At 38.8% G+C, this 22775-nt stretch overlaps 2 protein-coding genes across 3 annotated transcripts; one reads left to right on the forward strand and one right to left on the reverse strand.

Moving 5' to 3' along the window:
• Positions 1–788: 788 nt before the first annotated feature.
• Positions 789–4282, forward strand: zbtb42 (zinc finger and BTB domain containing 42). 2 transcript variants are annotated; one of them, XM_079633919.1, is made up of 2 exons: positions 789–924; positions 2612–4282. In XM_079633919.1, exon 2 carries the CDS (start codon positions 2627–2629, stop codon positions 3917–3919), a length of 1293 nt encoding a protein of 430 aa, XP_079490045.1. In that variant the 5' UTR covers positions 789–924; positions 2612–2626; the 3' UTR covers positions 3920–4282. The 2 variants fall into 2 exon arrangements, with proteins under 2 accessions (XP_079490045.1, XP_079490046.1); XM_079633920.1 differs by lacking the exon at positions 789–924 and adding an exon at positions 1370–1651 and having other exon boundaries at positions 2612–4131.
• Positions 4283–14863: 10581 nt separating this feature from the next.
• On the reverse strand, positions 14864–21570 carry siva1 (SIVA1, apoptosis-inducing factor). The gene is made up of 4 exons (XM_079633015.1): positions 21219–21570; positions 18488–18664; positions 18223–18376; positions 14864–15637 (listed from the first exon to the last, which is right to left on the reverse strand). The coding sequence occupies exons 1-4, from the start codon at positions 21337–21339 to the stop codon at positions 15589–15591; spliced, it is 501 nt and encodes a 166-aa protein (XP_079489141.1). The 5' UTR covers positions 21340–21570; the 3' UTR covers positions 14864–15588.
• Positions 21571–22775: the final 1205 nt, after the last annotated feature.

A 22775-nucleotide genomic window follows, 5' to 3' on the forward strand; every position in this document is an offset into this window, starting at 1 on the left:
TTATCTGAACGTGCTTCTCCCGAACCTTGTTAATAAAACATCATTTAAATTTGAATTATATTAAAGTTGAAAATTTTGGATTTTTCAATTTAAACTTGGAAATAATATATAAGTAATATATTAATAAATGAAAAATGAAAAAAAAAAGTAAAAAAAAAAGCTAAGCCAAGTTGAAAATCTGGAATATGTTTTCATTTAAACTTTTTCATTTAAACTCAAAAATAAAATTATAATAATTCATTAAAAAATATTTAAAACTTAAGAACATCTTAAGAGAAAATCTGGGATTTTTTTCATGTAAACTTGAAACCAATATAAAAAAAAACATTATTAAATAACTAAAAAATAATAACAAAATACAGTAAAAAATAAAGTAAAAATTCTTTAAAAGATTCTAAGACCAAGTTGAAAATTTCGGATTTTTTTAAAAACTTGACAACAATAATGTAAAAAAAATTCACAATAATAATGCCTAATAATAATAAAGTCTATAAAATATAGAGATTTGAATCTCTCCCTCTCTCTCTTTCTATATATATATATATATATATATATATATATATATATATATATATATACACACATATAAAAAAAAATTATATCCATCTATATATCTATATATATAGTTGCATTATATCAAAAACATATAAATGCGCTTTTATAAATGCAGAATGAGTGGCACAGCTGTCTTCTGAGTGATCCCTGCTACTTACTGCCCCAGTGTGAGTTTGTCCTGAAGTACAGTACACTGGTGTTATCGCGAGACTGGACCATTAACAACCTGCCTGACACACACACTCCCTCACACACACACACACGCGCAGCGCAGAGTGTTTCATGCGCACCAGAGAGACTCGAGGAATAGAGACTCCAACATCTGGACTCACACCATGAGCGCGCGCGGGTCCTTCTGATGACGCGACAGTGAGTATATACATATATTTATGAGTTTTAATACGGACTTTCATGCATTCGATGTGAAACAGTGTATCTGCGCGCGCGCGTTTGATCCGCGAGTTCCGCCGCCGCGCTTCACATCGGACGTTTACAGTGTGTGTGTGTGTGTGTGTGTTCCGCGAGCGATCTGCGTATAAAGTGTGTATTACACGATTAAAGAAGGAGAAAAGACGCGCAAAAGTTCCTCTGTCGTTTCTCTAATGCGCAACGCTCTTGTTCTGACGCTCGTGTTAAACAAAAGTGTCCCGTCACGAGCGTATGCGTGCGTCAGAAACTTTAATATCAGCGCGACGCGTCTGTGTGTCTCTATCATATTAATATTATACAACGCGTTAAAGAGCGTAAAGTCAGAGAAGTTTGCGGTTTCTCAGAGGAACATATGGCATAAAGACACAGCTGGAGATTCGAGGCTGATGTCAGAGCAGCTGACTCCACTAGATCACACACACACACACACACACACACACACACACACGCACGCACGCGCGCGCGCTCCGCGTCCAGTCTCTTCTGCTGCTCGGAAACTCTTCTTCTCTCGAGTTTAATGTCGCGCTGTCGCGGTCTCTCCGTGTGTTCTGGTGTTTGGAGATGTGAGCTGGTGTGCGCATGCCTGAGGATTATTCTCACTCTCCGCCGATGTGTGATGGAAAGCTCAGCCTGAAGATCAACGTGTGTGAGATCTGATCTAACGAGGGTGAGCTGGTGTTTGTAAGAGTTTAACAACAGGTTGTGTTTGTTCAACTGTGTGTGACAGCTGATGTGATGGAGAGAACTGCACTTTAATGTCTTCAGTGGGTTTTCTCTGACATGCGTTTAAAAAAGCAGCGTGTGAATGTGAACTTGTTTTTAACGCATTATGGCGGAATAATTAGAATTTGTATGTGTTGCATTTGAAGTGATTTTCTGTGCTTGAGATAAAGTTTATTTTAGACTGAAAATGGTTGGTTTGCAGCAGGTCGGCTCCACTTTTTGTTTGTCTCGACTTGTTTTGAATGCATTATGGCGGAATATTTCCAATTTCATGTGTTGAATTAGAAGTGATGTTCTTTGTAGACTGTTCGTCTGACATGCATTAAAAACAGCTTGTTTTAATTAATTTTTAATGCATTGTGGCATTAACTACATTGTGTGTGTGTGTGTGTGTGTGTTATAAGTGATTTATTTTTTAGAAGTGAAAAGTTGTTTCAACTTGTTTTTAAAGCATTATGGCATTACTTCTGTCTGTCATCAGTGGTGTGTGTGTGTGTGTGTGTGTGTGCGTTGCATTAGAAGTGGTTTGTTAAATCATCTGGCTCAACTAACTGATAAACAGTCTTCAACTGATCCTTAGTGTGTGTGTGTGTGTGTGTGTGTGTGTGTGTGTGTGTGTGTGTGTGTGTGTGTGCGCGTGTGTGTGTTGCATTAGAAGTGGTTTGTTAAATCATCTGCCTCAACTAACTGATAAACAGTCTTCAACTGATCTGTAGTGTGTGTGTGTGTGTGTGTGTGTGTGTTGCATTATAAGTGATTTTCAGTGCTTGAGATAGAGTTTTCTGTCGGCTGAAACCGCTTGTGTCCACTTTTGTTAGTCTCCAGCGGCCCGTCGTTAAGTCTGCACGTTATGAATGGCTACCCAGCGTTTATTTAACATCCAGTTTTTCCTGTTTTCCGGCAGGTTCCCGGCATAAGAATGGAGTTCCCAGAGCATAGCCGGCAGTTGCTCGCGTGCCTGAGTCAGCAGAGACAGCAAGGGTTCCTCTGCGACTGCACCGTTCTGGTGGGACCGGCCCGGTTTAAAGCGCACAGATCCGTCCTGGCCTCGTGCAGCATGTTCTTCCACCTCTTCTACCGGGACCAGCCGGAAAAACGGGACCTGGTGCATTTAAACAGCGACATCGTGACGGCGCCGGCTTTCGGTTTGCTTCTTGAATTCATGTATGAAGGAAAGCTTGCGTTGGGAACCCTTCCCGTGGAGGACGTCCTAGCCGCCGCCAGCTATCTGCACATGTACGACATCGTGAAGGTGTGTAAGGGAAAACTGAAGGATAAGGAGATGTGCGACGGGATCGGGCAGAAGGCGAACGGTCACCCGGATCTTGTAAGTGTCAATTATGTGTCAGCAGAGGCCGAGGTTTGTGTCCGAACAGCTGGAAAGACAAAAGCGGATGTCAGGAGTTCCCAAAGGTCGGATGACACGGACTGCGCGCTGGATTTGTCTTTCAAGCCTCTCCGAGACGACGCCTGTGTTTCGGGACAGCTGGCCCTCGACAGCCAGCAGCAGGACACCGAGACACTTGTTAAAGACGAACATGACTTGCTGTCAGAGCAGGAGGACGGTGATCCGGAGAGCCCGGAGAGCCAGCGCTTTGGGAATAGCGCCAGGAGTTCAGTGGTGACAGGGTTCGCTGAACTCTTCCCGGGAAACAAGTCCGGTTTGCTCCCGGCGGACGACGAGCTGATGGACGAGGGATTGCGTGTGCGCTCCGAGCGCCAACTCGGAGACAGCGAAGGCGAAGACGAGGACGATCTCGCGTCTTCGGACATCTCCACATCCAGCGGGATTCTGCTCCCGACGGGAGGCCAGCAAGTGTGTGTGTGTCCGCTGTGCAGCAAGGTGTTCCCGAGCCCACACGTGCTCCAGATGCACCTCAGCGCTCACTTCCGGGAGAAGGACGGCGTCCGCTCCAAGCTCTCTCCCGACGGATCCGTTCCCACGTGCGGGCAGTGCGGGAAGACCTTCTCCTGCATGTACACGCTCAAGCGGCACGAGCGCACACACTCCGGGGAGAAGCCGTACACGTGCGGACAGTGCGGGAAGAGCTTCCAGTACTCACACAACCTGAGCCGGCACGCCGTGGTTCACACACGCGAGAAACCGCACGCGTGCAAGTGGTGTGAGAGACGCTTCACACAGTCTGGAGATCTGTACCGGCACATACGCAAGTTCCACTGCGGACTCGTCAAAACTCTGGCCATCGGATAAACCAAGCAAGCTCTAATATAATCATAATCATAATATAACATCCGGTGTTTTGCAATTGGCAGGAATTTGTTTATTGACACAATTGTGTCTCCGGCAATCAATTATTTGATGCACTTGGGACTTGACATCTTATATATAAATACGTGTGTGTGTGTGTGTGTGTGAAGTTCGAACATGCAACGCACTGATAAAGTGGTTATGCAGCTCCGTCCAGATTTGATTTCATATCTGCTGTAATTTATTACATATTACTTGACCACTATTGAGTTTTGAAGATGTACTGTACGGTTGATGATTTCATTGATTTGTGCGTAATCACACACACACACACACACACACACTCTTACACTCTCACACAAACGCAAAAAAACAAACACACACACACACGCACTCTCAAACACAAACTCTCTCACACCCACACACACGCGCACACACACCCACACACACACCCTCACACAAACAAACAAACAAACAGACTCACACACTCTCACACACACTCGCACTCTCAAACACACTCGCACTCACTCAGACATGCGCACTTTCTCTCTCACACACACAAACACACTCACACACACACACACACACGCATTCATTCTCTCACACAAACAAACACACACACTCGCACTCTCAAACACATTCGCACTAGACATGCGCACTTTCTCTCTCACACACACAAACACACTCGCACACACGCACACACACACACACACACGCACTCATTCACACTCTCACACAAACAAACACACACACATGCACTCTCAAACACACTCACACACACAGATTCTCTCTCTCTCACACACACACACACACACACACACGTACACTCTCTCACTCACACACACGTACACACTCTCTCTCACTCTCTCACTCACACACACACACACACACACACACAGTCTCTCACTCACACACACACGTACACACTCTCTCACTCACACACACACACACACACACACACACTAACTGAAGCACAGGCAGATTATATATAAGCGGTCAGTGTGTTCTGTGTCCTGAAGGGCTGAAGGGTCCTGTATCATTTCTCTGACACACACACACACACACACACACACGTGAGAAGCACATCATCAGATCCGTGTCTCGCTGGAGTTTATACTAATATCTGAAGAACACTGATTCACTAACATCTCCTCTTCTTTCTTTGATATAATGTTATGTGGTTGAGCCGCTGCTGACCGCCGTGACTTTAACGGTTCAACAGGACAGAATGTTTATAATAACTATAGCACTAAAAACTCCACGTTCTGCTGTCGGTCCTGATAAACTTGATTAGTTATTTATTAGTGTGTTTTTGGTTCAGGGTTTTGCTCTAGACGTGACATTAAAAGTGTAGAAGCGTGATTGTGCGGATATTTGCTCTAATATCGGGATAATCCATCATCATCATCATCATCATCACCGCAAACCAAGCTTATCGAATGAAGTTTGACTATCAAGCACTTCTGGGATAGACACAACACTCACATACTGTAGGCTGCTATTTCTAACTGTATATTTATTGTAAATATGTATTTTATTTATCACGTTTGGTTTTAGAGAATGACTCTTCCAGTCGTGGCCGAGATTAAAATGGCCGACGTTTCTGTTGGTTCACAAGCACAAACATCCGAAAACCTGAAGACTAATAATAATATTAATAATAATAATCTACCTGAAAACGTCATAATTATGAGACTTAGTCTGTCATTTCTTCACACTGGACCCGCATCTCTCATCAGTTAAACTGCACAAATCTACGTCTGTGTGTGTTTTCAGTCGTGCAAAATAATATCATAAGTTTGTGGGCGAGTTATTTATAGTTGATTTGTGGATTTCAGTGATTTTTTCTTTATTTGATATATTTACATGATCACAACTATGACAAGATTCACTTTTCTAATGTTCAAAGCAACACTCAGCCAATATATGGATGCAATAATGAACTCATCATCATCATAATTATGGACCGAGATGATTTCCGCATGACTTTACTGTCAGATTTTCAGTGGCGGTGATAATTATGATTCTGGAATTGTGCGGCTGTATGTACATTAATTCTGGATTATTGTCTTCTAAGGTTCAGACTGTGAAATTGTATAATCATAAGTAATATTTATTGGTTTGTTTCTTGTGCAAAATGTTCCTGTATCTGAGAATTTTGACTTGTACAATGAAAGATGATACTAAGTTGAGACTTTTTAATAGACTTTGTAGAAGTGCCATTAGATGTAATATAATTTTTTTGATAAACAAAAACATATTTTATAGGAAACAAAAGCTTGATTGTAAGTCTTTTAGTGAATGTAGATGACAATCTGTTGGATTTGATTTTGCTTGGAATTCTTTGGTAATTTATTTTGATTCTTTGTTTGTTTGTGTGCGCTTTCTTTTTCTTTCTTTCTTTCTTTCTTTCTTTCTTTCTTTCTTTCTTTCTTTCTTTCTTTCTTTCTTTCTTTCTTTCTTTCTTTCTTTCTTTCTTTCTTTCTTTCTTTCTTTCTTTCTTTCTTTCTTTCTTTCTTCTTCAGACACATTTGACTTTTCTGCCCGTTTGTTTGTGCTGTGAAAATGTGACAATCTTTATCTAGATCCTTATTTAGATTAAGCGTAGATTAAACATCATTTTCTGTGAAATTATTGTGTTTGTCTTTTTTTTTTTATGATGCTTAAGCGACATTGCATTACTGAAGATTAACAAGAAAAAATCCTGAAGATTTTCTTTAAAAACACTTTAAAAAAGACGTGAAAATTACTAAAATCTTGAAAATTTCTATAATTAATATAAACTCAGCTCAATTATTTCATAGCTTTTTTGGAGTGTAATCTTTTTTTAAAAAAAAATTAAAAAAAATAATTTGACCTTTATTTAACCAGAAAAATCTTTTTCACAGGAGTGTCCTGGCCAAGAATGGACAGCAGTTAGTCACAATTTACAGATTGAAACAACAAATTTACAAATTAAAACACTCAAAAACAATTGCAGATCAATGAGTCTTCTTCGAGTGACCGAATAATAGATTTAAAATGCTCCAGAGGCACCAGAGTTTGCAATTTTAAATTTCAAAATGATTAAAAAAATAAATCCCAGGTCACTCTTAGATTTTTTTTATATAGTAGTTCTCAAATTATTCCAAAATACTTTCACATTTAATACTATAAAAAAAAGTCTAAGAGTGATCTGTTTTTTTTATTTTTTATTATTTTTTATAAAGATTAACTTAAAAAAAGAAATAAAATAATTGAGCTGAGCAGAAGTTGTGAATTTATATTAATAAAAAAATACAATAATGTTCACTATAAAAAAATAGTATGTTTATGGTTTAATAAATAAAAAATAAATAAAATAAATCCATAAAGTGATGGGAACCGGTTTTATAGCTAATTTCTAAGTTAGAAATCTAAAAGTGTGGAAACCCCATTGGTCAGATCATGGGAATCAGGGATGATGAATGACCTCAGATGTATTTCCAAGGAGTTTCGCGTCAGTCTGTCGGTGTGGATCTGTGTACAGAAAACACTGCGGCTTCTCCTGAATACCGATGATGTGGAAGGGGAGGGAATAACACACACACACACACACACACACACACACACGACCAGATATGAAGCAGGTGCAGTGCAAAGTGAACCTGCAACTTTACTCATTTTTCCGTGTTAGACTTCCTCGTTCAGCGTTTCCTAAACTTCACTGGACGCTCATTTGCATTCCCAGCAAACAAACACTTCACGCAGGAGCAGGAACAGAAATGCGTGGCTAATTCGGAATCTCAAAAGCCAATTCACCGGTCATTTTCTGAGCGTGTGAGACCCTAATTATTCTCCGCCCGCACATGTAAAGACATCCAGCTGCTCTGCGGTGTGATTCCCATGGCCTCCCCCATCGAGACCACACGCTCCGGGGGAACGACCCCCATCAAACCCCGGATCTTTTGTCTGTGGTGTGTAGTTCAGTGTGTCTATTGTCCGGTTCCAGCTCTCGAGTTCTGGCCTGAAGCTCAGCGAACCGCTGCAGACCCGGTTAAAGGGAATGGCGTGTAAATAAGGGTGTGTGTGTCAGTGTGTGTGTGATGGCGCGTCTGGAAACTCTAGGATTTAAATTATTGGAGGCCCGGAGGATTGCGGTTTAATCTATTAACATTTCACCTGGAGATCAGTCTTACAATCAGGAAAGCGGTGGTGGTTTCTGATGGGGTCGGACAGCAGCGAAAAAACTATAGGCTAAATGGAAATAATAAAACATATCGTTTTTTTCTCTCGTTACCATTCTAACATGGTACAAAAATCAGGATAATACCATGCTCTCACTTTTTTCTTCCCATTAGTGACATATTAATGTGCTAATGAGCTACTGTAAAAAATCTTAGTAGCCTACTAGCCTAATCAGAACACCCTAGCAACAACCCAGCAACACCTCACCAATCACTCAGAAATGAAATGCAGTCTTGTATTAACGAGCTAATAATGCTCTCAACACATAGGCACCAACCTAGCAAAAACTCTAAACACCCTAGCGACCCCCAACAACTCCTTAGCAACCACCCAGCAATGACTTAACAATCACTCAGAACAGCTGGAAAATGCATTATTGCATCAACAAGCTAATAATAATGCTCAGAACACATGAACAGCAACCTAGCAACACCTTAGCAACCACTCAGAACACCCTAGCGACCCCGAGCAACACCTTAGCAATCACTCAGAACAGCTATGCTCTGAGTGCTCACAACACATGGGCACCCACCTAGCAACACCTTAGCAACCACTCAGAATACCTTAGCAACCACTTAGAACACCATAGAAACCCCCAGCAACCACTCAGTACTTGAGTCAACAAGCTAAAATACCCACATTACTTGAGCAACCACCTAGCAACACCTTATCAACCAGTCAGAACCTAACAACACCTGAGCAATCACTCAGAACAGCTATGAAATACATTCTCAAATCAACAGGCTAATAATGAATACAACACATGTTGCCACCTGGCAACATCTTAGCAACCACTCAGAACACCCTATAAACCCCCTAGCAACACCCTAGCAATCACTCAGAACAGCTAAGATATGTCTTCTTGTTTTAACAAGCTAATAATGCTCACAACACGTGGGCACCCACTTAGCAACACCTTAGCAACCACTCAGAACACCCTAGCAACCGCCAACAACTCAAATTAGCCTATGTTTCCAGTCAAATTCTGGCAAAACTAGATAAACATTTAATGTTTTGCCGAATTGCAAATCTGATCTAGACGATATTAAATATCGGTTCACTTGTGAGTTTGTGTGGGGAAATATATAAAATGAATGAATGTTCTAAAAAATTAAATATTTAGTATGTCACATAATTTTGCATATTGTTTTCATTTCTATGATTATAAGGACATTTAGTTTTCTGCCATAAATGATAGTGGTGTCCACTTAAAATCTGCATCCTTGAGCATGAAACAGCTGAAGGACTGGACTAGACAACTAGCAAATGAGAAACAAGCACGCCATGACTAGTTGTACTCTTTGATGAGCGCGCTGTCGTCTCTTTGACTTAATTAGATGTGTGTTTTGCCCTCGCTTATCAAAAAGCTTCATGTAATTTCCATTTCACCACAGCTAGCACATTTGCATGTATTCCCCAGACGACAGGAAGTCTTTGTAGGAGAAGTGAAGTTGAAACTTGGATGTCTTCACCTCGCAAGGCCAGCGGTGGGAGACCTTGACCTCTGAACGCACGGCCGGGGACATCTGGTGCCTGGCCATGTTTATTTATTTATTTACCTCATAACAAAAGACAGGTGGTCACACTTGAAAAGGAGCAATGCAGCCTCACACACACACACACACACACACACATGCACATAAAACAGGAAAACGAGCAACGCTCTGTCAGAGACGAGACCTTTGTGTCTTATATAATTAACTTCAAGTCGATATATCCTCAATGTCACCTTATTAGCACTGTGAGGTCATACAGTGACGGTATGAGATGCTCATACTATGATACTATGATAAATAGGCAACCATGATATTGTATTCAACGCATTTTCAAGGTATTTTACAAAATAGCACAATCAAAACATGCAACAAAAAACATGATAATACCATACAAATTGTTATGGCTGTATATGTACTATGGCTGTATATGTACTGAATGAGCCAGTAAAAAAAAAAAAATAATAAAAAAAAAACTTAGTAGCCAATCAGAACACCTTAGCAACACCATAACGACCACTCAGAACAGCTATAAAACACGTTTATTATATTCATGCAACATTGTACATATTATATTTCAAAGAACAGCATGTAGTCCATGCCTAAAATCATGTTAATACCAATGTACCAAACCTTTAAGGCTCACAACACCTTAGCAACCACTCAGAACACCATAGCAACACCCTAGCAACCACTTGGATTCCCCAAGCAACCAGTAAGAACACCTTGAAAACACATGATTATTGTATTCATGCACCATCATAAACAAAATATTTATTTATAGCAACTATAAAAACAAAAACTCAGAACACCAAAGCAACCACCCAGCAACACCCTAGCGACCCACCCAGAACAACTAGAAAACACATCTGATTATTATATTCATGCAAAATCATACAAAATATTTTAAAGAACAGTATGTAGACCTAACATGGTACCATGCTTAAAAATGATGTTAATACCACTCTTACCTTTTGGTACTTTTTTGTTTGTATAATCTCCACATCCAACAAAAACGCCTTAACCCACAATCACCCTAGCAACCACTCAGAACAGCTAGATAATACATTCTTGTATCAACAATCTAATAATGCTCACAACACATGAACAACCACCTACTGTAGCAACTACTCAGAACACATTAGGAACGACCCAGCAACGCCTTAACAATCACTCAGGACAGCTAGAAAATGCATTCTTGCATCAACAAGCTAATAATGCTCAGAACACATGAACAGAAACCAAGCAACACCTTAGCAACCACTCAGAACACCCAAGTAACCACTCAGAACACCATAACAACCACCCAGCAATGCCTTAACAATAACTCAGGACAGCTGGAAAATACATTCTTGCATCAACAAGCTAATAATGCTCAGAACACATGAACAGAAACCTAGCAACACCTTAGCAACCACTCAGAACACCCAAGCAACCACTCTAAAAACACCATAACAACCACCCAGCAATGCCTTAACAATCACTCAGGACAGCTAGAAAATGCATTCTTGTATCAAAAGGCTAATAATGCTCCGAACACACGAAAAGCAACCTATCAACACCTTAGTAACTACTCAGAACACCTTAGCAACCCCCCAGCAACGACTTAACAATCACTCAGAACAGCTGGAAAATGTATTCTTGTATCGACAAGCTAATAATGCTCTGAACACATGAACAGCAACCTAGCAACACCGTAGCAACCACTCAGAGCACCCTAACAACCACTCCGAACACCTTAGCAACCACTCAGAACACCCTAACAACCACTCAGAACAGAAAGAAAACACATTCTTATATCAACAAGCTATAAATGCACAATTTCTTTTAGCAACTAACCAGAACACCTTTGAAGCATAGTGGATAATCACACATGGCAAACTTTGACTATTAAGACTCGTGAAAATAGTTTTCAAAACTTGAACCTATTTCAAAGTTTGGGTGGTGTTGTGTAAGCGGCCCCTAAGTTAATAACTATCTTTGCAATGGAAGTTAATCAATCAAAAACTAACTTTAGCTGGATAATAACTTTATTCTAGAGCAACTGTAAAGCCAAAACAATCTCTGTTACTGTAATTTCCTATTATTTATGTAAAGCTGCTTTCATCAAACCATCTTTATTGTTAAAAGCACTGTATAAATGAAGGTGACTTGACAAGAGCGTAAGACGATGGAGGAGCAGCCGAACACAGCTGTCACACACACACACACACACACACACACACACAGGCGTATTTATAGCGAGGCAGGCCTGTGTCTCACTGTCTCTCTGAGCACAGCTGTTCCTGGACTCAGAGCCACACGCCTGGACTTAAGCCGGTCCAGGAGTCAGCAGGGCCCGTCATCAGGCCTTCGGGTCCCTGGCATGCGGCGCAGAGAAAGAGGAGCCGCCTCGGAAGCCACGGCCCTGACCTTTTACAGTAAAACACTTCTGATGAAAGTCTGGACAGCTGCAGAGAAGCCGCAGACAAAAGAACATGCAGAGGAACATCTGACTGCTTTCCACAATATCAGGATCTGTGTTAGAGGATCACGTCATCAGTTACTCAACCTTCATGTCTAAAAACACTACCGTAGAATTTACAGGAATTTACTGGCAAACAAGTTGCCAATAAAGTCCTGTATAAATGTTAATTGATGTAAAATACTTACATCATTGAGTACTTACAGTATTGAGTATAATACTGTAAAACACAAAATACAGTATAATACTGTAAAGCAATTTACAGTTACTGGTTGTATGTAAAATACAGTAATTTGTAGGTTTTTTTAACAGTAACTTTGAAATAAGCTTGTATTTTATTTTACAGCAATATTTTGTAATTTCACTAATTTACCTGGCAAAAAAAAAGTTCCCAATAAAATCCTGTAAAAATTTTGTTAATGGCTGTCAAATTGATTACAGTATAATACTGTAAAGCAATTTACAATTAATTGTATGTGAAATACAGTCATTTGTAGTTTCTTTACAGTAACTTTGAAATAAGCTTTTATTTTATTTTACAGTAATTTTTTTTAAATTTTACTAAAGAACGTTCATTTTAAACGCTCCTGATGAAAGTCTGGACAGTTGCAGAGAAGGCGCAGACAAAAGAATATGTACATTGTATAAAAAAAAGTACCGTTGGATTTACAGGAATTTACCGTAAAAAAGTTGCCAATAAAGTCCTGTAAAAAATTTGTTAATTGCTGTCAAATTGATTACAGAATAATACTGTAAAGCAATTTACAATTAATTGTTGTATGTGAAATACAGTATTTTTTTTTTACAGTAACTTTGAAATTAAGCTTGCAGTTTATTTTACTGCAATATTTAGTAATTTCACTAATTTACCTGGCAAAAAAAGTTGCCAATAAAATCCTGTAAATATATTTTTCAGCAATTATTTTGTATTTTCACTAACGAACAGTCATTAAAACGCTCCTGATGAAAGTCTGGATAGCTGCAGAGGAGCAGACAAAACTGTTAAAAATGTGCCGTAGATTTTACGGGCAAAAAAGTTGCCAATAAAGTCCTGTAAAAATGTTGTTAATTGCTGTAAAATCGATTAGAGTATAATAGAGGAACATCTGACTGCTTTCCGATCTCCAGCATGCCCTCAATATCAGGATCTGTGTTACAGTTTTCCTCAATCGCTTTAGCTCAATTCTCAAATGAGACGGGGTTTTTTTCTCTTTAAACAATAAGTTCAGATCTCTGAACAATTAGTTTCTTACTCACAGCAGATTTGAATTTCTTATTGATTTAAGCAAATTGCATGTACATTTGTCTACAATTTGCACAATGACTAAATGCACATGGCTTGTTGATCTAAACTGATGAGTTGATTCTCAGTGAAACTCAATCTCTTCACAACTTCTACACATTCACATCGTGTGAACCATCATCACATGCAAAGTTATCCATTCAGTGATCAACATCTGTCTATTAAAAGTATTGCGTTACTCCCTTAAAAAGTAACTAATTGCATTACTTAGTTACTTTTTTAGAAAAGTAATACGTTACGTCACTTTTGCGTTCCCACCTGGGCTGAGCTTGTTTTTTTTTATAACACAAAAGTTATATTTTTGGGCAAATGTAAAGACCCTTTCACAGCAAAAGTGAAATAATAATCCTCAGACTGAAGGACATGTGTACAGTAGAGGAAAGCACACAAGCAAACCTTTCTATCTATCTATAGTCACTTCTGCTTATTAAACTGAATCATCGAAGGGCAGAAGCAAGTACATCGGTCAATAAAGTGAGATTAAATGCATAATGTATGTTTTATTTAACATATTTAGTTATTTTGAGGTTTTCATAGTATTCTGATTCTGCATTTCACTGATTTTATTCATTTTGAGGAATATTGAATATTTTTTTGTGCAAGTGAGACGAGATGCTCACATTTAGTCTAGAACTACAATAAACATCATGTTCACACACACACTCATGCACACACACACACACACACATGCACGCACACACTTTTTGTTTTGGTGGCATTGGCCAATTTATTAACACAACTAAGTTTTAAAGCATGAATTAAATGTTTTGGGAGAGACTACATTGTGCAGACATGCCATAGAGTTCTGAAGATCCAGCAAACAGTTCAGACCATTCAGATGCTCTTCCATGCCATCATGAAGTGTTTTTCAAGCTTCAAAAAGGATGTAATCGTATCATAAGAGCAGTCCATACAACTAATAAGCTATATTCCGGGTCTTCTGATGCCCTCTGTGAGCAGATCCATATTTGGATCATTATTCAGTGATCAGTCTTATGTATACAACTGTTTTCAACACTGATAATCATGTGTCTTGAGCATCAGATCATCATATTACACTGATTTCTGAAGGATCATGTGACACTGAAGACTGGAGTAATGATGCGGAAAATTCAGCTTTGATCTATAAATTACACTTTACTATATATTCACATAGAAAACGCCATTTTAAAGTTTAGTATCACAATATTACTGTATTTTTGATCATATAAAATCGACCTGGGTGACACTTGTCAAAATCTCTTAAACCATAACACAAATATCTAAAGCACCATGTTATTTCTCACACTCAAAAATACTGGGTTGTTTCAAATATGGACAAACCCAAAATTTGGGTTAAAAATTTAATTTAAAAATTTAACCCAACGGCTGGGTTTGTCCATATTTGACCCAAAATTGGGTTGAAACAACCCAGCATTTTTTAGAGTGCAGAAGAACCAAGTTGCTTCGACTCAAAATGACATGAAAGTTCTCTTGAGGGTCTGATTGAGCTTAAAGTTTAATCCTTTTTAAAGTTTCCAAAGACAAACTGTTACATGGATACATTTTAAAGCCTCCCGTTTCATTCTGAAAGAAAATATATCACAATTAAAGCAGATTTAGTGAAGCTTTGCTGGTGAATAATCCTGACAAACACGCTCTTCAGAATCACTAATGAACTATATTCAGCTGCTGCCCTCTAGTGACCACACATGATCAACGCACTATTAATAATCATGTTCATAATGAAACTAATGCACTCAAATACTACATTTTATTGACTGAGAATGCCAATCGGTAAAAATAACAGACTGAAGCTTTCGAAGAATTTGACCAAGATTTAACCTATAGCACATTACATACAATTCATTTTCTTTATACACTCGTGTTGTAATGTACATTTATGTTGTAATGTGTTATTGTATGGTCAAGAGTAATACTGTAGCACTTTGCACAAGATAAATTCCCCTTCAGGGACAAATAAAGTGTAGCTTATTACACTGCATATCAGAAAACATTTGCTTTCTTTAATAAAATAAAAAAATTAAACTCCACACAACAATTAGGAAAGCATCATCAAGTATTTATTTCAATAAGTATATACACAAGGGAAAGCGCAAGAAACAATACAAAGCATAGATATATAAAATAGTAATCTCATTTACATTTAATTGGTAATGCATTAAAAATCTTCTCCGCAAGCATCCATCGGTGGAGGAGCTTCTCATCAGGACGAACACCCGCAGCAGAGGATCCGCTCGTAGCGCTCGCTGTAGCTGAGGACGGAGGAGAGTCAGACCCGAGCATTCAGGAACACACCACTAGCAGGAGTGTGTTTCCCGTACGACACCGTAACACACCGCTTCACTACGGTTACATTTAAGACCCTCAAAAACTCATCGCCACTTCAAGTTCTCGCCAACTAGCCTCTCCCTATGGAGGATCCCTTTACCACTCTACAGATAAAGCATTGTGGGAGATTCGCGTATCTCCCCCGTAGTGATAAAATAAAATTTTGTATCAAATTTATAGGCCGGACAAGTAGTTTAAAGCTTGGTTTGTAGAGAATTACAAACATGCGCACATATTCAAACGCGCATAACTATAGAATTAATTCTTGATGCGCACGTGAGCGCCATCAGTGTTTCTCACAGGTTCAGTTTAAAGTCTGTGTAGAGAGAACGGTGTCGTCTTAGTGGCCTCTAATTTAATGACAAATTATCCTTTCGCCGGAAGTGAATCAATCAAAACTAACTTTAGCTGGAAAATAACATTATTCAAGAACCGCTATAAAGACAAAACAATCTGTTACCTTACATTATCCGTTTATCTCTGTAAAGCAGCTTTGAAACAATCTACATTGTTAAAAGCGCTATATAAATGAAGATGACTTGACTGTTACATCAACGACACTTTACATTTACTTATATACAGGAGAAACTGGACAAATTAGTATATGGTGCAAAAGTTCATTTATTTCAGTAATTCAACTTAAAAGGAGAAACTAATATATTATATAGACTCATTACATGCACAGTGAGATAAGACTTTATTTGTTATAATTTTGATGATTATGACTTAGTTTATGAAAGCCCCAAATTCAAAATTAGAATATTGTGAAAAGGTTGTCATAAGCTGTAAGCCATAATCACCACAATTATAACCAATAAAGGCTTGAAATATCTCACTTTGCATGTAATGAGTCTAGATAATATATTAGTTTCACCTTTTAAGTTGAATTACTGAAATAAATGAACTTTTGCACCATATTCAAATTTTCCAGTTTCACCTGTGTATATGAAAACTGTTTTTGAAGTAGAACTAAAAACCAATTTATTTGTGGTATTGTACCTGTATATGTATAGTCTTAGACATAGACTGTAAGATAGCGCAAGCACAAGAGAATTCATCGACAAATATACATAATGAAAAGATGATATCAAATTTAATTGGAAAATGGCATTTAAGACTTAAAGATTGTGTAGGTAAGAATTGTCTAAAGAACTTTTTTTCAAATTGGCTTAAACTGTCTTTATATACCAATACATAATTAAAATGTAAGTACTTTGAAAAAGAGAGTATAAAAATTGAGTGACTATAGTGTATTTAATCTTCAAAAAACACAGCTCATTAATTCCTACCGGGTGATTGGCTTGCGCGACTGTCACTCTCCGTCGCCATGACTACCACCGCTATTACTGGCTCCGCCCACGTGCGCGCAGTCGCGCACCCGTTTTTAGGTGGGAGTGAATGGAATTAATGAGCTGTGTTTATTGAAGATTAAATACACTAGAGTCACTCAGTTTTTTATACTCTCTATTTTAGAGTACTTGCATTTTAATTATGTATTGATATATAAAGACAGTTTAAACAAATTTGAGTTAAAGTTTTGTTTTTTTTAGACAATTCTGACCTACCCTACCTTTAAGGGCCTTAATTTTCTCTAAATTAATTGATCAACTTTTAATACTTTAAGACCCCGCGGACACCCTGTACTATAGTGCAGTGCATCGTTGGAGAAATCAACTCTCTAGTCACGACTGTTTCTTGAAACCATATTGAAGCAAATTGGTCGTTCAACCACGTTGGTTAATGATGTCACGCACGTGGTGGAGTAATAACTACTGTTAATGAATCCGTTTGAGATCGAATTAACGCTAGATGTTTTGCAATAAATTACAGTCATGGCATCTGAGGAATATTTCTAATTTTTCTCAGTTATTTTGCTTTATTTCCAGATTCAATCATAGACTCGTTCTTACACACTAGAGCTCGTTCACACATGCGCACTCTTCAAAAACTACACTTTAAATCTCTTGACAAAAATAAAACAGATCGTACTGAATGTCAGCTTGCGTATTTTGCTCAAGATAAGGATTTATTGAGTGCACATCAGGGCTGTCACTTTTGAGAAAAATCTAATTCTAACAGATATTAAATACCAAGCTATGTATTCGATATATGTATATAATATTACGCTTATTAAATATTACTAGTATAGTAAACACTTTTTTAAAACAAAAAACAAACGGTCTAATCATAGACTGTAAAAAATGCACTACACAAGGCACTTTAAAAACTGGATAGTTTATTTGTAGTTCAATTACGGATATTTCAGATGCATATTCGAATATCGCATAAAAAGTGACAGCCCTAGTCCACATGTCATGCAAACATGAAACTCTGCTTCTAATCGCAGGTCGAGATCACACACACACAACTCTGCGATGATGTTCGTTAAACACCGACTCGTTGAACTGCTGATAACGACAGAACTCGTGAGTATAGCTGGCTAGCGATGCGTTCAGGAAACACAGCCCTGATTGGCTGAAGCTGAAGTGTTTGTACGCTGTAAACTCACTCAGTGACGGAGCACAGGGAGCAGGAGCGCTCGGAGCAGACGCTGCACTGCTGGACACACACGGGACACGCCGGACGCTCGCACTGAGAACACGGCCTCCTCGAGCCCGAGACCCGCTGACACACACAGCACGCCGACGGAGCCGCTGCACAACCTGAACACACACACACATCACGTTAGCGGTGACAACTCGCCAGTGTTGCGCACAGGACTGAAACAAACCACAATCATTTAGACATGATTTTGTGAATGCACTGGATCTGACCGGGAGCAGCGTCTGCTTTCTGCAGCCGGCCGTCGAGCCCGATGATGGTCTGTCCCCTGAGGAGCGTCTGAGGGCCCGGCACCAGATCCGGATCCGAGCGCTTCTCCTCCCCGTCCGCCTTCCAGATGCGGCCCATCACGGCTCTGGTCCCGCTGAACAGCAGGCTCTTGGTCTTCTCTAATCAAAACACAGTTAATAGACAAATTAGAAAACTCATAAAGACTAGAGATGCACAGATGTGAACATTTGTGGCCGATACCTGATAATTATTTATATTTGAAAGCTGGTAACCGCTAATATATATATATATATATATATATATATATATATAAAAATACTACTACCAAAAATCATAATAGCATAGAAGGTTCCTTATTTTTAAGCAATATTTCTCAATATTTGGGTTTTACAGCATGTAGCCTTCAATGCTTATATGTATTTATATGCATTTACTTATGATTACTGTCATAAAGTAATTGAATAGGTTTTTTTTTTCAAATAGTTAAATAAAATAGAAAAATAGTTCCAACAGATTTTGAACTAATGTGAACGGTAACTAAACTAGCAAGCCCGTAGGCAGGGGGGGTTCGGGTGGTTCGAACGAACCCCCCCTCACTGCCTAAGGTCCAAAATGTAAGTCGTTTTTTTTTTTCATGTGATTATTGTCATCATAGTTTTAATCAATGCTTGTGACAAATATTCTGGGTTGCTGTTTCAAATTAATATGATATACGCACGGCACACACACACACACACGTCCAGATAGCTTCGCACCGTCAGAAACAAAGGACAGGGTGTGTGTGTTCATCTGAGCCTCATTGGTCCGTCACTGCCTGTCAATGTCAGAATAATTGAGATGACCAATCAAATCAAAGTAGGCAGGCTTTATGTTCACAGAAGCGGCTGAGCGCGAATTTTAGCAGCAGCGCGAGGCGCACCTCGACCATAGACAGTAGTTTATGCTCAAGTGCGAGATAAGATGCAAGTAGCTAAACTAAACATTTCATATTTGACAGCTGGTTTAGGTCATACATGTTAGAAATAATCAGGCAAACTAATAAACTTTGTCTAATTTCACAATTTTTAACGGAAAATAGGCCTATGTAACGTTACTGTCATTGTGAGGGGACAAAAAACATTATCGAGAAGCCATTTTCATCATATAAGGCACAGGTTAATATGAATGTGTAGCATATTGAGAATTAATATTATAATATAATTTGTAGTCTTCAGTAAATTAAGGTGACTCAAAGTGCTCCAGATTAATGAATTTATCTTTAAAATGTACAAAATTTTCTTCCAGGGGTGCATGCCCCCGGACCCCCCTAGAGGTAATGAGCTACACTTACAATATAATTGTACGCTATTTGATGTTCTATGAAAAATACAAAAGTAATTATCTTATAATTAAAAAACGTAGCCTACATGATCAGGATTTTTTAACCTCCTTTTTTCTTTTTTTTACAAATTAGTGCATAAAAGGTCACCAAAATGAAGTATTTAAACCATCATAATTAAATACAAAAGATGGAGAAAAACTGCAAAAAGGTCCACTTTTTGGAAAAAAAGAACCCCCCCTTTCAATAGGCTGCCTACAGACCTGACTAGCATGAACAAACTGCACAGAGCTAAGATGCCTTGGTTAGCCCAGCACCACCAAAGTGCACAGAGCTAGATCTAGCTAACGGTAGCAAGCAGCTTTTAACGTTATTTGTCTAGCGTTAGCTAACTCACGAGTCACGACTTAACGTTAGTTAGCGTTAACTCATGCTGTGGTCGTTCACGAGTCAAATACATGACGTTAGCCAGCTTATAGTATCATGATTCAGTACGCTAGCTCGCCAATGTCTGGACAATGTCAATGTCCAGGCCAGGGTTATTATTACTCGAGTAACAGAAAAATAATTGTTATATTAATCGCCCAATTAGTCGACTAATCGATAAAATATCGCCCGACTAATCGTTTTATTAATAGTAGTTTACCCCAGCCCTAATACGTTTATATAATTTGAGAGCCTGATTACAAAAACAAGTCTTACCATTAAAAGCCATGTCCCAAACACACAATTATAATATTCTCAATATAATTTTATGAAGCCGATATGACAGACTTGCGCTGCACATGTTGCACTTTACATTATTATGAAGTGATTTCAATCATATTTCAAGCAATTTAAAACCATCATGTTGAACAGTGCGCATCTGAACTGTCTATCTGAAGGAAATCATACATTTATCATCTTTAATATATCAGCTAAATTATTATCGGGCCGATAACATTAAAAATTAACATATCAGGCAAACCGATATGTCATGCATCTCTAATAAAGACACTTAAAGTTTAGCACCAATGTTTAACAATAACCTGCTGGTAAGATTAATCACTTCATATAGCTAGATTAGCAATATTCATATATAATATTGATTATAAAGCATGTTAAACCTTTATAATAATCGGATTACCTCACCGCAATCTATCATACTTAACGAGAAGCTTTAATTAGAAGTAATAAAAACTGACCAATAATCAATCATCAGTTTAAACTGAAGACATTAACACCACCTGGTTATAATTATCATTAATTAGCACCAACATGATCATTAATCACGTTACAAGTAATAGTTTTGATTTTACCGATTTATAAAACATTCCAGTGACTTGTATCGTTGACATTGTATTATTTTTCACTGTAATGCTGTTATACGTGTAATAAATATGTTTATATCTCACCGTAAATCTCTTGTTTGTACTTGAGTCCTAAAACGCCAGAGTTATTGATCTCCTTCAGGCCAACATGCACTTTATACTGCGAGGAGAAGCTCTCGCTGAACGGGTAGGATCTCTTAGGCATCTTAAAAACGATAGGTTATAAAACACAACGATGAAAAGGGAAAAAACAAAACATAAACAAACTCAACAACCGAACTAATCGACAGCGCGAGCGTGAAGGAAAACAACAACACGCGTTCGCGCTTTAAGGATTCTGGTTCTTCTTCGCGCGCGCTTCAGTGGCGCACAGACGCGGGCACACGCTTTAGCGCCGCCTGCCGGAAATGGGGTTTGTTGTCAATATGACCTCAATAATTTAGAGAGAGATTGTATAAAAATATATACATTTTTAATATTACAAATGATATATCATTTGTTTCGTTTAATTCTCATCTATACGTTTGTGCTGTGTTTTGGGGGATATGAAGTACTTTTTTACATGTCTACGGCAAACTTCCTCAACTACACCATTAGCATATATTATATTTTATGAAAAACATGAAATGATGATCAAAATTAAAATATGAGTTGTTTCTGGACATTGATCTACGGCTGCATATGCATACTCCCCTGCTTTATAGTAGGCGAAAAACAGTATAAGTCACTTTGGATTTTCATCAAATAAATCTGCCAATGGCATGAATGCAAATCAACATTTTTGTAAATATTTGTCTTGAGAAGTGCTTATGCTACAGGATCTTGTCTTGCACAATATATTATACTTTGTATCAAATGCAATGACTTGAAGCAAGTGGAACTTTGGGACAGATACTTTGGGGAAGCAAGAACAAAACAATACAAAGATAATGAATATATTTTAAAAGGTACACTATGTAAAAAAAATGTGTTCAAAATTTAAACCGAGTCAATACATCATCGACCCTTCTTCCAGAGCGTGTTGTGTCTCCGCCTGACACACACACACACACACACACACACACACACACACACACACACACACACACACACACACACACACACACACACACACACACACACACACACACACACACTCAGCCTGACACACACACACACACACACTCAGCCTGACACACACACACACACACACACAGTCTGACTCACACACACACACACACACACTCAGCCTGACACACACACACACACACACACACACACACACACACACACACACACACACACTCAGCCTGACACACACACACACACACACACACACACACACACACACACACACACACACACTCAGCCTGACACACACACACTCAGCCTGACACACACACACACACATGCACACACACACTCAGCCTGACACACACACACACACACACACACACACACACACACACACACACGCTCAGCCTGACACACACACACACTCAGCCTGACACACACACACACTCAGCCAGACACACACACACACACACACACACACACTCAGCCTGACACACACACACACACTCAGCCTGACACACACACACACACACTCAGCCTGACACACACACACACACACTCAGCTTGACACACACACACACTCAGCCT

Source organism: Phoxinus phoxinus (assembly GCF_949152265.1).
Source record: "Phoxinus phoxinus genome assembly, chromosome: 13".
NCBI lineage: Eukaryota > Metazoa > Chordata > Actinopteri > Cypriniformes > Leuciscidae > Phoxinus > Phoxinus phoxinus.